This window comes from Pseudorasbora parva, chromosome 13, assembly GCF_024679245.1.
Source record: "Pseudorasbora parva isolate DD20220531a chromosome 13, ASM2467924v1, whole genome shotgun sequence".
Classification (NCBI taxonomy): domain Eukaryota; kingdom Metazoa; phylum Chordata; class Actinopteri; order Cypriniformes; family Gobionidae; genus Pseudorasbora; species Pseudorasbora parva.
The window spans coordinates 9665333-9687328 of NC_090184.1; the positions used below are offsets into that span (position 1 = coordinate 9665333).

General features: G+C 39.4%; 1 protein-coding gene across 13 annotated transcripts in view; it reads left to right on the forward strand.

Annotated features, from left to right (window-relative positions):
• Nucleotides 1-21763, forward strand: part of prdm16 (PR domain containing 16) — a 313157-nt gene extending 291394 nt beyond the window's left edge. For 6 of the 13 annotated variants that reach the window (XM_067413114.1, XM_067413117.1, XM_067413118.1 and 3 more), the window contains 12 exons: nt 750-897; nt 1175-1210; nt 1373-1628; nt 2434-3940; nt 4105-4192; nt 5891-6060; nt 6355-6432; nt 9102-9271; nt 9608-9779; nt 13920-14141; nt 15678-15849; nt 18485-21763. In XM_067413114.1, the coding sequence (XP_067269215.1) occupies nt 750-897; nt 1175-1210; nt 1373-1628; nt 2434-3940; nt 4105-4192; nt 5891-6060; nt 6355-6432; nt 9102-9271; nt 9608-9779; nt 13920-14141; nt 15678-15849; nt 18485-18619 (3154 nt within the window). In that variant the 3' untranslated portion in view covers nt 18620-21763. Of the gene's footprint in view, nt 1-749; nt 898-1174; nt 1211-1372; nt 1629-2415; nt 3941-4104; nt 4193-5890; nt 6061-6354; nt 6433-9101; nt 9272-9607; nt 9780-13919; nt 14142-15677; nt 15850-18484 lie in introns of all 13 variants that reach the window. The other 7 variants (XM_067413121.1, XM_067413120.1, XM_067413123.1 and 4 more) reach the window with 7 other exon arrangements.
• Nucleotides 21764-21996: the final 233 nt, after the last annotated feature.

Consider the following 21996-nt stretch of genomic DNA (forward strand, 5'->3'; position numbering starts at 1 on the left):
GCTTACGATAAACTTTTGCATGATTACTATGTTTATCTTACAAAGGCAAACAAAAATGTCATTCAAATCAAACACTGAAATTTACTAAAATTACAATGAGCCACATAGGAAAACATTATGAAAAATTATTAACATGACACAGACCGCAAAGGAAAAGGTCGCCATATTTGGCATTTGCCAAGTGATAGATGATTATTCTATTTTTTTAATGAGTTTGAATGATGTAAAAGAAAAAAGAAAAAAAAAGGGAAAACAAACCCGGACCCACTGTATATTTAGTGGTCTTAACTACTATGCACTAACATTTAAATTAATCATTTGATACACTGCACTTATTATGTACATGTTTTTTCATTGTACTTACATTTTAAAAATTACCTGCATGTAATTACATTTGTAATTCATTTCTGTAGTTACATTTGTAATTCCACAGTTGGCACTTCCCTTACACCTAACCCTACCCTTAAACTGACCCATCCCACCGCACCTGTCCCTAACTCTACCCGTATCCCACCTCAGTATCAGCAAAAGTGTTTTACAATAAAATATGAACACAATAAGTACACAGTACTTAAATACATGGTAGTTAGGCCCCCTTATATAGTGGGACCAAATACATTTTTAAAAGATTCCGCTTTTGTTATTATACACGGCTATATGATTAGTTATATTCTTCTCTGTAATATGCAATCACTGACCTCCATGGTGGTCACATAGAAAATATTGATGGTGCTCTTATTTATTCTTAGTCTCGGGCAGCATATGATCGTGCACACAGAAGAGAGAGAGTATAAGTGTGACCAGTGCCCCAAAGCTTTCAACTGGAAATCCAACCTCATTCGCCACCAGATGTCACATGACAGTGGCAAGCGCTTTGAGTGTGAAAACTGTGATAAGGTAGGTTGCTGCAACTACATATTCTCGAAAGCATTCATGAGTTTACATGTGGGAAGTTGAAACATAACATGCTCGTGGACTTGTGTTTTAAAATGTCTTTGAAGAAAAAGTATATCTTTTACATTCAGTAGTTTGTTTTAAAAGGTCCCGCAATGCATGTGACAAATGATTTTTTAACAGTACAAACATTCCATGTAGTCTCTTGATTAATATGAGGTCATGAAAGCTGAAGATTATATAAAATGAATTAGCCAAATTTTGTTTAAAATTCTTTTAGATGGATGTCACACCACAGGACGTCAACTTTCCAAAAGTATTACTTTTCACTTCCCATGTACTTCAAATTTAAAGACATTATAATGCTAACAGTACAATTAATGCTCATTCATTTTCATCTTACATTGCCTTTGCACAATGTTAGATTTGTATATTTACACTTGACACTTAAGTTGGGATATTTCTGTGGGTTCTTCAGGTGTTCACAGACCCCAGCAACCTCCAGCGCCACATCCGCTCTCAGCACGTCGGTGCCCGAGCCCACACCTGCCCTGAGTGTGGCAAGACCTTTGCCACCTCCTCGGGCCTCAAGCAGCACAAGCACATACACAGCAGTGTCAAGCCTTTCATCTGTAAGTCTGAGCAGTCTTGTCTAAGCCTCAGATACAATTACCAGTGTCCAAAGACCTCCCGGCTAGCTCCACCCCAAGATTGTGACAGCTGTTGTTTTATAGGTCAGAGAAACTAAATGAAATTCTAGAGCCATTCTTTGTTTTGTTCTACATTTGTTGCGCTTTTCTTTCGTGCTTTCTTTTTCGCTCTCTTAATTACTCCATTTTACCCTTCTTCTTTTGTTTTGTTTTTTTGTAACTGTGCATTTTCTTTTGAGGGCCCATTAAGGCTTGTATATGGCCAATGCAGATTTAATGTTTAGAGGTAAATGTCTCTGCCGTGTCTTACCAAAACTGAGAAAACATCATCTTATTTTTGCTTGGCTTCACAATGTTATGTGTGTTACCGTCCATGTCCAAATGCATGTATGCTGTACCAGTGTACATGTATTTGTATGTATACAAAATGAGCTGAAGTAGATCTTCTACTAAATAATATCATCAACAAGTTATTAATATGCTAATTTATCATATTTTTAACATATAACATTACCGTGTGTAGCCTTTTTTTTATTTCACCTTCAAAACAGAGTAGAGTTCAATGTAGACTATGGTAGCCAACCCTGCTCCTGGAGGTAGGCCTTCCTGGACACTTCAGTTCCAGCTCTGCTCCAACATACCTGCCTTTAAGTAATCTTGAACAGCTTGACTTGGCTGTCCCAGGTGAGTGTCTGATTAGGGTTGGAGCTGAAGTCTGCAAGATGGTAGCTGTCCCAGAGCAGAGTTAGCTACTTCTGACGTGATTGTTGAACAGCATGCACAGTTTATCGGTTTATCTAATCAGCTGCCGGATTATCATTTCTATTGAATGAACACCAAATGAAAACAGTATGTTAATAGAATTAACCAGTCATGTGTGTTCTCCCAGGTGAGGTGTGTCACAAATCGTATACCCAGTTCTCTAACCTGTGTCGTCACAAACGGATGCATGCAGACTGCCGCACCCAGATCAAGTGTAAAGACTGTGGGCAAATGTTCAGCACTACCTCCTCCCTCAACAAGCACCGGCGCTTTTGCGAGGGCAAGAACCATTATAATCCCGGAGGCATATTCACACCGGGCATACCAATGACATCCAGTCCCATTTTAGGCAAGTCCAAGTCTCATCCTGGCTTGAACCACGGACTCGGCTTTGGTGATTACTTCTCACCCAGGCCACATCATGCAGGTTTGCCCTTTTCCCCAGCACCTCCTGCATTCTCAGCCATGTCCCATGGCTTCCCAGGGATCTTTCCCCCATCACTATATCCTAGACCGCCATTGTTACCTCCTAGTCCACTGCTCAAGAGCCCACTTAGCAACAGTCAAGATGGGAAGCTGCCTCCTCTTGATGCTTCTACTCTTTCCGTGGTCACATCCATGCACAACAGCAATGGCAATGTAGGAAGTGGTCTCAGCAGCCTGTCAGAGGAGAACCGAGAGTCCAAACTGGACTTGTCATTCTCAGACAACAAGAATAAAGTGAAGATGAATGACATGTCGGATGGTAGTGACTTAGAAGATGTTAACACATCTAGTGGCACAGATCTAGACACCACCACTGGCACTGTGTCTGGCTCTGACCTAGAAAGTGAGGCAGAAAGCGAACGTGAGAAGAGCAGGAGGAAACCGATGCAGGAGAGCAAGCAAGATGAAGTAAGCAGCAGTTCAGTATCTGTCTCCAGTTCAGGGAACCTCCCTTGTGAGCGTCCTTTCCTCTCCTCCCAGCATTCCTTTTTCCCACCACCAGAAGAGCAAGCACTTCCACCCTCCGGGGCCACCACTGACTCCATTAAAGCCATTGCCTCCATTGCAGAAAAGTATTTTGGTCCAGGATTTATGGGCTTGCAGGATAAGAAGATGACCTCCTTAAACTATCATTCCATGTTTCCTTTCCAGTTTCTGCCCAACTTCCCACATTCCTTGTACCCATTCACAGACAGAGCACTCAATCCTGGCATGTTCTTCAAACCTGAGCCTAAATCCCCTCGTGAGCACATACAGAAATTACCCACAGCCACTGGTGCGGACTCACCCTTTGACCTAACCACCAAACCCAAAGAGGTCAAACCTCTCCCTCCGCCCCCCAGCAAGCCAGCCTTGCCATCCAACACCCTTCTGGCCCCTGGCGAGGAGCAGCCTCTGGACCTTAGCATAGGCAGTCGAAGCCGAGCCAACCATAACGGTGGCACACACGAACAGCGCAAGAATCACGTCTATGGCGCGAACTGCAAAGCAGCTAAAGATGAACACCCAACACTAACTCAGTCTCAGAACTTGCATCAGCCCCAGATGCCTCAGCCGCAAGCATCCCTTCCTCAGCCACCTCCTCCCCAGCAGCAGCCGTCGCTCCACTACGCCAAGCCCTCGCCGTTCTTCATGGACCCCATCTACAGGTATTTCAAGCCGAGTAGGCCTTATTGTATGACCCAACACAATGACAATCCAAATCTGTAGCTAGGGATATGTTAAAATGTGACAAGTTGTGGAACAAGTATTGGTACCCAGTAGGTTTACAATCAACCTTCGTTCGTACGTAACCCTTGGTGTTGTTGTCCAGCAGGGTGGAGAAGAGGAAGCTATTAGACCCAGTAGGAGCTCTAAAGGAGAAGTACCTGAGGCCGGCACCACTACTTTTCCATCCTCAGGTATGTTTTTACATATATTTGCTTTATTACCTCTTGTACCTCAGTAAAGATCCTGCTCTTCATTGCAATCAAGTACAGTGAAGTATGCCGAGATGCCAAAAACATATTCCCAGTGTCCTCCGCCTCAGGTCTGTTTGGTTCAAGGGGAGCCTTGATGTTTTAAAAAAAAGTTCTAACTTCTGATGGTATTTATTTTCATTAGATTATTTTTCATCATGAAGATAATCTCAAAAGAGGTATTGCCTGTTCTGGCATGCTGTGCATTCAAAATTCTTTATCTTTTGCTTAGAAAAACAACCCCCATTGTTTGTGCTAGTATTTTAAACCTTTCCCACCTTTGAACGGTGACAACAATAATGAAAATATTATTAATAATGGCCTTTTGAATTGAAACAAATTATGCCACATACTTTCGGAGTAGACCATTGTCTCTGAGAAGTTCTCCGTTGAGTCCCCACCGCTAATAACTTCCTAGCATTTCTTTCTTGCTCTGGCTGCCTAGATAATGTCTGCATGTCGATCAGGGACTTCCTGTGTTTGTGTGTAATAGAATGGCCTCTCTTGTTGGGAACTGTCTTATCTGACCTGTAAATCTGGCCTTCATCAATGCTAACCTACCTCCCCCCAAATCCAAACCTTCTCTCGCTCTTTCCTTCTCTCTTTTCAGCAGCCCCCTATTTATTCAAATCTATTTATTCTGACTTATACAGGTGATCTATCTATCTATCTATCTATCTATCTATCTATCTATCTATCTATCTATCTATCTATCTATCTATCTATCTATCTATCTATCTATCTATCTATCTATCTATCTATCTATCTATCTATCTATCTATCTATCTATCTATCTATCTATCTATCTATCTATCATCAGTCTATCTATATCTATATATCAGTCTGTCTGTCTGTCTGTCTGTCTGTCTGTCTGTCTGTCTGTCTGTCTCTCTGTCTGTCTGTCTGTCTGTCTGTCTGTCTGTCTGTCTATCTATCATCTGTCTGTTTGTCTTAATGCATGTTACTGCATTTTTTTAAATTTTGTATTATGTTTGCTATGTTTTTGTCTCAGAGCAATATGTGGTAAAACACTGACAGAATCAAGGTGATACCATGACATATATACAAAAATGAAATACACTGTCTGTCTCAGTGTTTATCCATATTCCAAAAGTAGGAAGGATGTAAGCTGTTTTTGGCCATAGAGCCACATAGCGAAGCCTTTGTTCTGCAACAGGGGAAGTACTATCAGCGAGGGGTATCTTAAACTGCATTGTATGGTTACCGCTCACGGAGGTGAATGGCTCATTCAGACGCTTCTTTCAGAGATTTGTTGGGAACAAAGTAGGAGCCGGGGGCTCCCGAGGGGCTGCTCGAGTGGCTGCCAACGTGCCATAGGTTAGGGAGGTCACTCTTGAACAGCACAATCAAGACTCGACCTTCTGATATATAACTTCCTCCAGTTTTCCATCCTGTCTGGTTATGATGCAAACTTCCAGGCTCTCTGTCAGAGACCCTCCGCACCACTGTTATTTTGTTCTTCTTGTATCTGCCCTAAACAAACACAAAAAAAAGAGTCCCAGATGGACCCTAATCTCACACAAAATCAATTCGAGAGAAGTTTCTGATTAAATGAGCCCCTGAGCTGTGCATCAAACATAGAGTATTCCTCTCTGAACTCGCCTCATGTTCTCTCCTCAGGTGTCTGCGATGGAAAACATGACTGAGAAGTTGGAAAGCTTTAGTGCTCTGAAACTGGATGCTACCAATTCCCTCCAGCACCCCTCACACCATCTTTTTAACTTCCGCTCCCCGCCTCCTTCTCTCTCCGATGCTATCTTACGCAAAGGCAAGGAGCGATACACCTGCAGGTGAGCGTCGCTCATGAAACAAGAGTAAACACATCCTTAAAGGATTCTTTTGACTTCACAGTTGTATTTAGAGCATTTCTACCATATCATAATATTCAGACATACACATTAATAATACACACATAATAGAGAAATGGAGTATACAGAGAAAAAAATACCAATGTTCTGTTTTTGTTTTGTTAGACATCAAAATTTACATTGAATGTCCCCAAACAATGAGTTAGAACTCTCTGAATTTAAGAGTTGTAACAATGCAAGGTGACTGTATCAAAGTGTAGTTTCCATCCTTTGCAGGTACTGTGGGAAAATCTTTCCCAGGTCAGCTAATCTTACAAGGCACTTACGAACACACACAGGAGAACAACCCTACAGGTAAGCCACTCTTACACACACACACACACACACACACACACACACACACACACACACACACACACACACACACACACACACACACACACACACACACACACACACACACACACACAAATGCAGTATTGAAATGCTGAAGCTTTGTACCCCCTGTGTGAGGGAGACTCACTTCACAATTTATCCCAATAGTTTGGTGTTAGCTTGCTGCTAAGCTAACGACACAATAATACACAGAAAAATGCATATCAAATCAGTTGCTGATTATTAGTTTTTTAAGACACATTAAAAAAAAGTGTAACACACATTTACAACTGAATTTGAAATGTGGGTTACACTTTATTTTAAGTAATATTAAGTAACCACATGTACTTAATATAGGATTAGGATTAGAGTTGGGTTTGGTTTAGGGTTTGTTGCTTGTAAGTATGCATACTTTACAGTCATTGCTATAGTAACTACATGTAACATACTGTATGTAACAATGACACTGTAAAATAAAGTGTTACCAAAATGTGTCTATGAGACTCATATACTAGCAGACACAAAAACTCACAGACTTATGTGATCAGCACATGAGATAGCCTATGTTCTGACGTATTGCGTTGCAATACAAGCATTGCTCATTCTAAGAAATATCACAGAAACAATAAAATACATGAGATGTGAGAGACAGCGTGATCAAAAAAGAAAGAAGATTGATTCTGTCTGTGCAGATGTTTTGGAGGTAAAGCAAGCTCTGGACAATGTTGGCTGGTAATAGCACCCTGGAGACATCCACGCTCTGTTTATAGAACAGCTTAATTATCATTGATTTGGCTTCTAACCAGCTGTGGAAAGTCCTCTATGAGGGCACTTTGGAGACGGGGGGCTTTCAGAGTTTTAAGTGATATTTTGACCTAGGCAGGACTGAGATGTAAAAGAAAAAAGACTTTTACTGCCAAAGGCTTCTTAACAGTCCACCTTCTGAAAGGAAAAATCAAATAAAAGCATTCATTTACAAAAGAAAACCTCTTAATAGTGGTGCTTAAACATGATTTTTACCATTGTTCAGAGTTAGGGATTTCAACAAACCCTGACTCTAAGTTATAAACTTGACATTCAACCCGTCCCACAGCGTGTGCAACAGACATTAATGTTACTTCAAATTTTGTGACGCCTTGACATATATTATTACTTTTCTATTGACATTAACGGAGCTAGAGAACTATCTTGCAACTACCACTCACAACACCTCAACAGGGTAACTGATCAGCTTTTCTTCAGAAAGTGTAGGCGTCTGCATTGTTTCCTTCCAAAAGTTCTTTTGTTTCTTTTATTTTTATTTACTTATTTATTTTGGCATTCTACTTGAAAGCACTTGGAAGTTCTGTAACGTGTATCAGTTTCACACAAGTTTTTCTTAGCGTACAAAAAAGGTCAGGCGGAATCAGACCCCTCTTTGAGTTCTACAAATCTACCATAGAGCCCTGTGAACACACTCAGCGAGATAGAGAGCCTCCCGTGGGACACGGGCGCTACATGCTTGGCTCCTTCACAACAATCCCCTGATTAGCTCATTTAGAAACAATTTACCCTAACAAATAGCAGACATCATCAGCATCTCCCCATCTTACTTTCAGCAAAAAAGGCAGAGTCAGGCCAATATCAGAGCGGGCCGGCTTCAGGCTTCATTGTAGTAGGTTATTTGCCTGCAGTAGATGCTATCAGCTACTCTACGTTGCGAAATTGGCCCACTAGGTCTGACCATTGAAAGACCCCATTCGGATTGTAACGCTTCATGTACAGTCCTTGTAACAGAGAAAAAAAGAACTGAGATGATGAAGTAATTTAAAGTCCCTCTGGACCAAGTAATGAAAATAAACAAAATGGGGGGCAGAAAAGACTGGCTTAAAAAAAGGCTTTGCCTTGGCATTTTACCATTCTCTATGAACCGTGATGTGCCAAGTCTGGAAAATTAGTTTGTACAGAAGCACACACACACACATTTGCTCGCCAAATAAACTGGAACATGAAAAGGGGCCTGCATCTTGATTCTGAGCACTTGATGACGAGCGATTTTCCCAAAGCAATTATGCCTGAAAGTCAACTTTGCAGCGACCACGGGAGTCTGAGCTATACGCCGGCCACCCAACAAAGGAGGCACTGTCCGGCGAACTCCTGACACTGCCTCGCTGCGATGTTTGTTTATCAGCACATTAAACTGATGTTCTCCTGCCTATTCTGGCTGATCTGGCATTGCAAACAAGCAAGCCACAGCGATGGAAGCCGAACCGTGACTGCTGAGACACTAGCACACAGAGAATATCTCATATCACATATTGCAAGGGAGAGTTTGTTTTCATGTGCAAATGAAATAAGAGCATTCTGAGAGAAGAAAGCACTGGTCAACACCTGCAAAGCTGTCCGCATTACCTTTGTCAGCCTCTTGGTGGGGTCATTGTCACCAAACATTGTACATATTTAATGGTAGTTAGTTAAGCAATATTTCCCACAAAATGTTCTATATTTCTAATCAACACTTGACTGAAACTACAAATATGTTGGAAACAATGATAAAAATCCCTTAAATGGTGTCAGTGTGCATGCTGATAACTTTTGATCATTGGTTTTAGTCTAGCAGAAACCTCACATGATTTATCTTTTTATTTTCCCCCTTCTTTCCTTCACAGATGTAAATACTGTGACCGTTCATTCAGCATCTCCTCCAACCTCCAGAGACATGTTCGTAACATTCACAACAAGGAAAAGCCTTTCAAGTGCCATCTTTGCAATCGCTGCTTCGGTCAACAGACCAATCTGGACCGCCACTTAAAAAAACATGAACATGAGAATATTCCAGGTAAAATCAATTCTTTCTTCCTTCTATTTTTGCGAATATTTATTTTTAATTATTTTCATTTTATTGTGAACGCACATCTACGATGTTAACAGTCTTTTTCAGTTGAGATAAAAAACGTTTTAAAGATTACCTGAAAGCATATTATTATTTTCTTTTTTAATGAATAGTGATAAAATACCTGTATAACTAATGTGCAAATAATAAAAATAAACTATAAGTTAGTAAATGTAAAAAGTATCTGACATGAGCACATGCATATGTTTATATTTCCCTCAGTATTTCTTGTTTAATGAGTTAAGTAATCAATCTATCTATTTATCTACTTATTTACTGTAGTGAGCCAGCAGTCTGGGATCCTCTCGAATTTAGGAACAAATATCTCCTCACCGAACTCTGAGTCTGACAATCATGCACTTTTGGATGAGAAGGAGGACTCGTATTTCTCAGAGATTAGGAACTTCATCTCCAATAGTGAGCTGAACCAAGCCTGTAGCTCCTCAGAGAAAAGGTAAGAGCTCGCACGAATGCACAAACGCACACATGGACAGAATATGTTTTGAAACTATGGCAACAAACTGCCGCATTACCTGCTGTATATAAAGGGTCAGACATGCTCGGTCATGAAGTTACAGTCTGCCCTCTAGCGAAGGACTGTGGTCCTGCTTCACTCTCACCAGCCCAGCATGTGTGTGTGTGTGTGTGTGTGTGGTGGCACCCATTACAGACTTTTACTTCAGTGGGCAGAGGGACGGGACATCTCAATGAGTCATTTCACCTTGTTGAGTTCTGTTCTGCATTAAGCACAGCCAGATACACATCAGGGAGCACATTCCATCGCCTTATGAAAACACCAAACAAAAGCTCATTACTGCCAAATTCATGAACCGTCAGCACGCCTGACGGTGTGTGGCCAGGTTCACGTTGCTTCAGATTTGGGCTTAGGTGCTGTGGAGTTTGATTCATGCAGACAAATGTGTACGAACAGATACATGGCCAAATACATGAATTCTTTCTTAGACGTGTAATAGTCCTCCTCAGTTTTGCCGGTTCCTCCACACTCCATGCGTCCACCCCATCACTTAAAAGCTCTGCTGTGGACTGAAACCTCACACTGCCATCTGGGATCAATAGTCCTGTCCTGACTCGTACAAGCAGGCCTGGCATTTTAATATCTGTAATTCAAATAAGTGCTCTGTTTTGTCTCCCTGCAAATCGGGCTCACAGAAACACCCGTTTCAAATGGACAGGCAGCTGCAATATTCCCCTATGCGCTCATGCATCTTATTTCATGACGTTTGCCTGTTTCTCTCTCGTTTTCTGTCACTCTTGTGCAGCCAGTCTGCATTCATTTTGGAAGAAAAATATTCTGCTTTTAATTTATTCTTCTGTCTTTTTTACTCTGTAGGAAATAATACTAAATGTAGTATCTCATTTGTTTCTCCTAGTAAACATTGAGACTAGAAGAAGACCAGATGAAGAATTTGGTAGTCTCCTGCTTTTCCGATTGTTCTCCTGAAGTCTCTTCTAGAGTTTCAGAAGCTTTCTCAACACTCTCTCAAATGAGACATAACTGAGAACTCAATTTACTGAGCAAAAGGATACATATTTGCTTTATCCCTCCATACAAGTTGAATGGAAAACTGTCTCATCATATAACTGATAATCAAATGAGACATAACTGAGAACACTGGTCTGAGCTATCATGGCCAAATTAAGTTACTGTGTCAACAACTTATCTTGTTTTGTTTTTTTACTTCTATGGAATGTTAGGAGAGACCTTAATGAAGAGCTCCATACGGTGTAAAAAGATATGAATGAGAAATTTAGGTACTAAATCGCATTTTTTTTTTCCAGAATTTTGTGATGTAAACTCGCAATTAAGAGAAAAAAGTCATAATTGCGGGACGTAAACTCGCAATTACAAGAAACAAGTTTGAATTGCGGGACATAAACTCGCAATTACAAGAAAAAAGTTCTAATTGCGGGACGTAAACTCGCAATTACAAGAAAAAAGTTTGAATTGCGGGACATAAACTCGCAATTACAAGAAGAAAATTCTAATTGCGGGACGTAAACTCGCAATTACAAGAAAAAAGTTCGAATTGCGGGACATAAACTCGCAATTACGAGAAAAAAGTCCGAATTGTGGGACGTAAACTCGCCATTACAAGAAAAAAAGTCAGAATTGCTGAACATAAACTGGCAATTACGAGAAAAAAGTCTGAATTGCGGGATGTAAACTCGCAATTACGAGAAAAAAGTCTGAATTGGGGGATGTAAACTCGCAATTATGAGAAAAAAGTCAGAACTGCGGGACATAAACTCGCAATTACGAGAAAAAAGTTTGAATTGCGGGGCGTAAACTCGCAATTACGAGAAAAAAGTCTGAATTGCGGGACGTAAACTCGCAATTACAAGAAAAAAGTCTGAATTGCAGGATGTAAATTCGCAATTACGAGAAAAAAAAAAGTCAGAACCGCGGGATGTAAACTCACAATTACGAGAAAAAAAGTGAATTGCGGGATGTAAACTCGCAATTACGAGAAAAAAGTCTGAATTGCGGGATGTAAACTCGCAATTACGAGAAAAAAAGTCAGAATTGCTGAACGTAAACTGGCAATTACGAGAAAAAAGTCTGAATTGCGGGATGTAAACTCGCAATTACGAGAAAAAAAGTCTGAATTGCGGGATGTAAACTCGCGATTACGAGAAAAAAAGTCTGAATTGCGGGATGTAAACTCGCGATTACGAGAAAAAAGTCTGAATTGCGGGATGTAAACTCGCAATTACGAGAAAAAAGTCTGAATTGCGGGATGTAAACTCGCAATTACGAGAAAAAAGTCAGAACCGCGGGATGTAAACTCACAATTACGAGAAAAAAAGTCTGAATTGCTGGATGTAAACTAACAATTACGAGAAAAAAAGTAAGAATTGTGAACTGTATATCTGAAATTGTCAGAAAAAAATAGCTTTTTTACTTTTTATTCAGTGGCGGAAACAAGCTTCCATACTTCCCCCATGAATGAAAAAAGACACAATCTGTTCTCTTCACAATATGCAGAGAGGCATGATGGGGGTTTACCTGCAGTCGGGTTAATGGTGTTTCAACGTGTGTGTGGCTGGTCTGTTTGAGTCTGACTGTCAGTCTGTAGGGGGCTGCAGGTTTATCGGGGGACCCTCAGACTGAGACATTTATCTGTGCGCTGCATTGACGGAGCCCCCCCGCCCCTCCCTTGGAGCTAACGCAAACAGCGCTCTGACATGTTTAGACTGAGAGACAAAGCGCAGGTCTGTGGCAGGACCTCTGCTGTCTCCCACGTGGCATGGACTTTCTCTCAGGCCAGGGCAAATTTGATTATGGGATATTTAAGCATGATGGAAAATGGGAAACAAGCCGTTCTTCTTGTTCCTATTTTTTTTTTTTTTTTTAGTTTTTGGTAAGTCTACACCTCACATAGCTTAACCACCCACCTTACAACCCCCTTCCCGGTGCACTCGACATTCGTCTGCTTTAATAGAAGTTCTTTTCAGAGCGCTGAAGTAAAAACGACTTTGGAGGGGTATGCGCAATGACATCATAAACGGAAATGTTTGTAAAAAAAGAGTGGTAGTGGAACGACACGGTGCTGATAGCTGCTTTACAGAACAACCGTTTTCTCTGGAACTTGGTGGCAATGAGACAAACCATGATGATTGCTCCTAACCTGTCTAGTTCGCTCTGTCTCGCCTCTCCGAAATTAGCCAATTCATCATTGCCACGCTCGTAAGAAACGTCTGTCATTAATTGCAAAACCTGTGTGTTTGTCATTCGTGGATCTGTGTTTTCGAGCTCAGGCCAGGCAGGGGGAATTACAGTCCAACCCAAAATGATGGATGGCAACCCGGAGACCAGCATAGCACTGATATTTGGCAGTCACATTATGATGAGAGAATTACCTCAGTGGACTCTCAGGGTGAAAATAGTTTATTTTTTTATCTGATATTTTGGGGAGGTGTCGTTAGACATCAGTCATTTCCAGAAGACATAAAAACTCATCACCAGTTGACATTAGAAATCTGGTGTCACTTCAGTCCTACAGGGATAGGTAATATATGTGTAATATGTGTGTGTTTGTTGAAATTGAAACGTTTTTTTAAGTTTAATTCCCAAGTTGGTAGAAACCTGGATAGGAAAAAGCAAGAGGATAGCTTTGAACATGAGAAATAAGCACTGAAATGCAGACAAAAAGACATAAACCAGGAGCAGTCTTTCTGCTAGGGATACAGTTTCACTCAAAAATATGTCTGTTCAAATATTTTAAAGGGGACATTTCATGGAGAAAACTTCTGATTATCTGAAAAGTTTCAGATTTATAGCTTATATGTTTACTCATGACAAAAAGATTTTTGTTGTTGTTGTTTTCTGTGTGGCGCCATATGACTCCCCCTGTTTGCATATCAACAAAAATTTTGTATTCAAAATCAAAGTATTCAAATAGGTATTTTACTAATTTCGTTTGCAAAGACCTTAGCCAGTAAAAACAGATTTTGTTTGCATGTAGACATGTTAAAGGTACAGTAGTAAAACCAGCCTGTTGAATACAAAGCCTCAAAAAGACGACGAAAATGGCCGTATGTAAAACTAAACAAGGACTGTTTGGCATTACAGGTCAGAGCTGACAGAAGAAGATCATGCTCAGAGTCACACTCCTGCTGTCTCCAAACTGGAGGAGGAGGAAGAGGAGATGGAGGGAGATGAGGAAGATGAGGAAGGCTCGTTGACAGAAAAGTCACAGGACGAGACGGCCTCTCCCGCCACTATGGTGCAGGGCACTTACGACGAGGACGAGGAACCGACCCCTCTCCCGATGTCTTACGAACACACGCGCAGGTCAGCAAAACACATCTGTCTGTTCATTTAAGAAAAGCTTCAGTAGAGCCACTCTCACTTAAATGAACACTCTTTGTTAATATTTGTTTGTTTGTAGTAAATGCACAGATTGATTTTGATCTCATGTTAACTAAATGGAGAGTAGTGTGAAGCAGTGTAATATATATTATTTATTAGAATAAATTAATCATTTTATTTAGCAAGGACGCATTAAATTGATCAAAAGTGACAGTAAAACATTTATATGTTATAAAAGGTTTTAATTTCAAATACAGTAAATGATGTTCAGTGAACATTTTCTACTGAAATCTTGAAAAAAATTAATAAACATTTTCCACAAAAATATTAAGCAACAGCAAATATTTTAACATAGATAATGATAAGATAAGATTGAGGACTTAAGGAGAAAAATTGACCATATTTGAATGATTTCTGAAGGATCATGTGGCTAGTGATGCTGAACATCACAGAAATAAATTACATTTTAAAATATATTACAATAAAAAAATTATTTTAAATTGTAATAATATCTCGCAATGCTTCTGTTTACTCTATCTTTGATCAAATAAATGCAGCCTTGGTACTTATACGAGATTTCATTCAAAAACAAATCTTGAATGTCACTAAATTTACATTTTTATACTACAAGAAGGATTCAATTTTGGTTGAGTGTTTATTTAAGAAGATCAGAATGAAAAATTACTGTAACAAAAGAACAATGGGCCTGCAATGCTATAGCTCTGTTCCAAAACCCAGTGAGCTGCATAGACGCACTTACAATGAAAAACGCCCATTTAAAAAGGAAGCCAGCTAAATTATACCCTATGTTGAATGTTTCAAGTTATAGTATTAGTATTAAAAGGCACAAGAGAGTTGCCTATGTAGACAGCAAGGCAGCTCACCGGATTGAGGAACAGAGTGTCACATCGACAATTGTCGATACCTTATGAATAGACGTTCATTGTTTCCCATAGTGTTTGCAACTGTGATGAATCATCGTCTGTCGGTCCTCGAACAATAACTAACACAACTAATCAGCAATTAAATGTGTGTTTAATCATTGAAACTTTGGTTTGCCAAAACGACGGAAAATAGCCTGTATAACATTAACACTTAACCATACAATTCCATAAAATTATGGAATTCGGAGCGTCCAGTTCTGCAGCATTTCCGTTTACTCTTTCGCTGTTCTCATCTCGAACAGTATTTCTGTTGGAATGCCATGTTTCAATGATCAATATTTTGTGGCATATTTTATTCAAGAGCAAAGGAGACTTATTCAGTGTTTCCCAGCATCTCGTTTAATTCTGCATGGAGAGAGTTCTTCACACCAAAGCAGTGTCCATTTGTTTTGTGCTTTCATCCGCTAGTGTGATGACCACCTATACTTTTCATGTCCCGTCACCATCTCATCCACTCTGCATGCTCCTCAAATGCATCCAGTTCCAATATTTTAGATTTCAATTTCTGGGCTAACTGAGGGTCCCCTCCCCTCTCCACACCCCTGGCCCTTTCCCCCTCCCCTTCCTGGTACAGGTGTATTGAGGAGGATGCAGGCCTTTTAGATCTGGAACCTCTGGCTGGTTTCCCCAAAGGCCTGGAATTCCATAAGGCTGGCGAGGAGCCCTATGACATTAAAGACATTTTTAGCACCTCGGTAGAGTCGGAGGCGCTGAAAGAAACACTTTTCAGGCAGGCTAAAACACAGGTATGTGACTGTACCTGCTCTAGAGAGCTTCTATTATGCCATGAGCCAATATTATCTTCTCATTATGTCCAGAGAAGGACAGAGAGTTAAAGAACATCTTATGAATATGGACACAGATCTTTTTAGTTATTCCAGGGTTCCCCAACCAGGGTGGACTTTGTCAGAAAAGCCAATGGAAAATGAAAATGAATGAAGGTAAATACAGGTGCTGGTCATATAATTAGAATATAATCAAATCATTGATTTATTTCACTAATTCCATTCAAAAAGTGAAACTTGTATATTATATTAATTCATTACACAAAGACTGATATATTTCAAATGTTTATTTCTTTTCATTTTGATAATTATAACTGACAACTAAGGAAAATCCCAAATTCAGTATCTCAGAAAATTAGAAAAATGTCAATATTGAAGACATCTGGTGCCACACTCTAATCAGCTCATTAACTCAAAATACCTGAAAAGGCCTTTAAATGATCTCTGTCTAGTTTTGTAAGCTACACAATCATGGGGAAGACTTGTGACTTGCTGACTTGACAGTTGTCCAAAAGACGACTATTGACACCTTGCACAAGGAGGGCAAGACACAAAAGGTCATTGTAAAAGAGGCTGGCTGTTCACAGAGCTCTGTGTTCAAGCACTTTAATAAAAAGGGTGAAGGGAAGGAAAAGATGTGGTAGAAAAAAAAAGTGTCAAATCAATAGAGATAACCACACCCTGGAGAGGATTGTGAAACAAAACCCATTAAAAATGTGGGGAGATTCACAAAGAGTGGACTGCAGCTGGAGTCAGTGCTTCAAGAACCACTACGCACAGATGTGTGCAAGACATGGGTTTCAGCTGTCGCCTTCCTTGTGTCAAGCCGCTCTTGAACAACAGACAGTTGCATAAGTGTCTCGCCTGAGCTAAGGACAAAAATGACTGGACTGCTGCTGAGTGGTCCAAAGTTATGTTCTCGGATGAAAGTAAATTTTGCATTTACTTTGTAAATCAGGGTCCCAGAGTCTGGAGGAAGAGAGGAGAGGCACACAATCCACGCTGCTTGAGGTCCAGTGTAAAGTTTCCACAGTCAGTGATGGTTTGGGGTGTCATGTCATCTGCTGGTGTTAGTCCACTGTGTTTTCTGAGCTCCAAGGTCAATGCAGTGTATACCAAGAAGTTTTAGAGCACTCCTGCTGCTGAGCAACTTTATGGAGATGCAGATTTCATTTTCCAACAGGACTTGGCACCTGCGCACAGTGCCAAAGAAACCAGTGCCTGGTTTAAGGACCATGGTATCCCTGTTCTTAATTGGCCAGCAAACTTGCCTGACCTTAGCCCCATAGAAAATCTATGGGGTATTGTGAAGAGGAAGATGCGATATGCCAGACCCGACAATGCAGAAGAGCTGAAGGCCACTATCAGAGCAACCTGGGCTGTCATAACACCTGAGCAGTGCCACAGACTGATCGACTCCATGCCACGCCGCATTGCTGCAGTAATTCAGGCAAAAGGAGCCCCAACTAATTATTGAGTGCTGTAGATGCTCATACTTTCATGTTCATAATTTTCAGTTGGCTAAGACTTCTAAAAATCCTTTCTTTGTATTGGTCTTAAGTAATATTCTATATTTGGGATATACTGAATTTGGGTATTTCCTTAGTTGTCAGTTATAATCATCAAATTTAAACATTAAACAAAACATTTAAAATACATCAGTCTGTGTGTAATGAATAAAATATAATATACAAGTTTCACTTTTTGAATGGAATTAGTAAAATAAATCAACGTTTTGATGATATTCTAATTACAAGACCAGTGCCTGTATACACTAAAAAAAAGTTTGGGAATCAGCCCATGCAGAAAAACATGTTATAATAAAACTACACTCTTAGAAGATGTGTACAAATTGTACCTTTAGCGGTACAACAGCTTGTCACTAGGGAAGTACCCTTAAAATGATATATTTGTACCTTTTTTTAACTCTTAAATGGTGCAAGTACCTTAAGGTACTACTGTGAACCTTTTAGGGGTAAAAAAGGTACAAAGATGTACTTTTAAGGGTACTGCCCTAGTTACAAGCTGCTGTACCCCTAAAGATACAATTTTTGCACCTTTTTTTCTGCCAGTGGACATGCAACTTTTGCACTACCTAATCATTGTCATTTTTATTTTGTTTTATAAATATTTTCAATGTTCAACATTGATACAGATATTAACTGAATGACATTAACATAACTAACACTGTTAGCTTTCTGTATCATTGCCTTGAATATCTAACTTTAAATTGTCTTCTGGTCTCAACATTTCATGTGGAGTTGTTACATGTCTTATATGTGTGATCTCAGTTAATAGTTTTCCTTTAATATTGTTTATCGACAGGAAAATTTCTGTAATCCCTCATTATGTTCACAGGCTTTATAGCCAATTGATATTATATAGTTTATAGTTTAGGTTGCATTATAATGTTTCCAAAAAGTGTTTTCAAACCCACATGCTGTCCCCCCATGGATAAATACGTATTTGAGTATTCAATAAGCAGCTGAAAATAACAGCACGTGGATTTGGAATGACAATAGATAAAAGACGATGTGTTTTTTTGTTTTTGTTTTTTTGGTTCTAAGATGAAACTTTCCTTGTTTTCTTCATCCAGGCTTATGCAATGATGCTCTCTCTGTCTGAGAACGCCAATCTGCATTCGTCCTCCCAGAACTCCTTGGACGCCTGGCTCAACATGGGAGGAGGGCCGTCGGAAACGAGCTCCTTTCACCCCCTCAACAACATCTGATAACAAGACAAAAGAGAGATCAGAAGAGATGGAGGGAGAAAGGAGGAGAGGGAAGAGACCAACACGAAGACCAGCAATGCCACAGTAGATGAACCACCACTATGCGCGTAAGGAAGAGAACGTACTGTTGAGTGAAACAGACACAGGAACCAATCATAGATGGGAGAGTTTTATTACACAGCATAAAAGCAAGAACGGAATCATCGAATCCCAGCCATACAGCATCTTTCCTGTCTGCAACTAGCCACTATAGTGATGTTCTCTCCTCAGCAGCTGAATCAAGAGGGGGGCGATGCATTCGAATGACTCTAAAATCACCTCTCCACCTCATTTTCACTTATGCATTTCACAGAGACTGCTCTCAAGGTTTTTTTCTTTTTACCATGTTCTCGGAGAAGCCCAGGCCGGGTTGAGTGGACAGGGTAGTCGATGCGTTTCTTCACCTGGAGATTTTAACCGTTTCTATACAGCATTCCATTCTCAAGTTGATTTTCTACAGCACTGTACCAAGGTTTCCTTTATATTAACTCACAGCCGAAGTCTTACAGTAGATCCTTAGTGTAGACATCAACATTGATTTCCGATGGCAATAGAAGCACTTAAGTCTAGCCTGCAACTAGCATGCTAACTTTCCCCCAAGTCTGACCGCAGTTTGCAAGCCACTGGCTCAAAAAGTCTATGCTGGAAGTCGCCTTTGTGATTTTTGTTTCGGCTGCTCGACAGATAAAAGCAGCCGACTTCATATGATATATCACGCAGCACGGTTGTTCATGTGTATAGCATCATCATCATTGTAATTATTGTTGTTATGGTAAGTATTTGAGCTGTATACAGGCCTTTAGTCTCGACTGAAAGTTTGTTTTTTAGACTTAAATTATTCTCCAGTGAGGCAATTGGAAAATCTTCTTCTTGAATTTTTTTTTCTCTATGTCATTTGTTCCTCGGTAAACAGTATTGTTTCTTTTTGAGCACATCTGTGCTTAAATGTTAATATAATTCTTTAGTGAAGGACCAAATTTGTACAATATTGTTGTATGATGTACAAACTAAGTTAACAGTTGGTAGCAGAGAGTGTTGTGTGCCAAATAACCCCCTTTTCTTTGACAATCATTTCTTGCTCAAGTGGTCGCCTCCACTGTTAGTAGTTTTTTTTTTCTTTTTTTCCCTCTGTTGTTGCTACTTACAAGTGTTTGTCTTTTATTTATTTTGATTTTTTCTTTTTATTAATGAAAAAAATGAAGAAAAAAAATGTTTTACCCACTCTTTTGAAGGAATGAAATTACTGAAATATCATGGAAATTCAGAATTGTTCAAGCTCTGTGTAGAAAAGAAAATTGCCAAAATCTGAAATACAAAAGACTGTGTTTCCTTTATGAGCACATACTAATCATGAAGTTTTGTTTGATGCATCTGTTCAACCATTTAGAAATGTAGGCACTGCGTGATTAAAAAAAAAAAGTAATTAAAATATCAGGTAACTCAAATAGAGGGGCATTATATTTTGACATTTTTACACATTTTATCACTCATAGTTAAACATCTAAAAAAAAAAATGGGTCGACAGTGTATCTCTGGGTTCAAATTGCATGTTTCCTGTGTCGCATTTGTTTGTCACCTGGTCCTAAATATCATATCAAATTTGAATTCAAATGCGTAATAATACCTCCCCCCAAAAAGACACTGCAATTGAGAGGGCTACATTGGGATTGTGATTTCTGAGAGATGCCCAAATCCATGAATACACATGAGTCCTTATCCAACTTCTCTGAACTGTGAAGCCAGCGAATGAATCGTAAACAGCTGAATGCATATCATGAATGTGTAGAGTAGATTTAATATGTAGGTTGAGTCAAACTTCTCTTGATTGAATGTCTTTTTGGTCAGGATTTCACCTTTACTTCCTCTCCTCACTTCTTTTTGGATGTTAAAGACTCTCTGGAATCGGCACTTAAATAAAGCGCACCCCTGTCTCCTAACACATACTTTCCTTTACATCTGAGCTCTTATCTTAGTACTGATTTTAATGAAATGTTTCAAAGCAAGGCTGGTTTTAACAAGCACTTTAACTCATGGGTCAAACAGGCAATTTTATCAGATGCTTTTGAATAAAACAGCAAAAGAATATCCAAGCGTTGCCAGACGAGCTTGTTGGTTTTGAACATTAGGAATGTTCAGTTTTCACCTCGAATACAAACCAAATACGATGGATTTGACTGGCATATCACATGGAGAACGCTCTGTTTAAAAACTTGCAGCAGTGTTGTATTGAATATACTACCAGGTGGCACTCTTACCCTGTTTCATACTGTATCTCCTCAATATATCCTTGAGTAAAAAGCCTGTGTGATGCATAGGATTTCTAGGGAGGGAATGGAATGATGAGTATGAAGGCATGTCACATACTACTGTACTTAGCAAGCGCTGTAGGTGAAGAAATTGACCCACACTGTTAAAATCATCATGAAAAATGGTCAGAAAATGAACAATACAGATATCCTTGGCCCACTGTTACATTGCAAACAAACGTATCATTTCAAAAACCATAGATAACATGGTTTATCTAAATAAATAAAAATAAAAAGTGTATAGTATTTCAAAAAAATGACATTGATATGTCCGAAAGTTCATTTTAAACATGGGTTTGAAAATAGATGGTGCTTGTTTCATTTGGATATGAGTTGTATATTGCTTCTGTTATGTTTATTAAAAAATATTGTGCATGACTTGTGTTTTAGAGGTCATAATGGTGTCCATTTGTGAAATGTGTATCTTAAATTAAAAAGAAAAAAGAAAAAAAATATGAATTTGTAGATGCACTTATTGTACATGTGGTTAGGTTAGTAGGTTTGACTTTAAGTCCTGTTTACTGCCTTAAATACTATGGGCAGATGGTTATTGAACTGAACAATATGCTTGTGGGAGAGAAATAATGACAAAATTTACGGATTGTAGAATAATACTGAAAATTCTGAAATTCTGAAGTTCTTTTTTTGATGCTTGTGATTACTGAAGATGTACTTTAGAGCAATTTCATGGAAAATACATGATTCTGATGTTAATTCTGTAGAATAGATATGTATACCAAATGTAATCTTTCCAATGCTATGAAGAATTTATACATGAAATTGATATGCAATAAAAACCTGTGTGCTTTTTATATGAATGCATGATTTTCTTTTCTTTTTTTTAAAATCATGATGTATTTGTCCATGAGGATGACAGTTGGTTGAGAAAATGCCCACAGTGTGCAGAGCTGAATTCTTTGAAGAACTTCAGTCACCAGAACATTAAGGTCTAAGAGAATAAAGATTTCATGTGTGCTCCATTCTGACTCCAGCAAAACCTCCCTACTTACAGAATGTTCACCCTACGTCTGG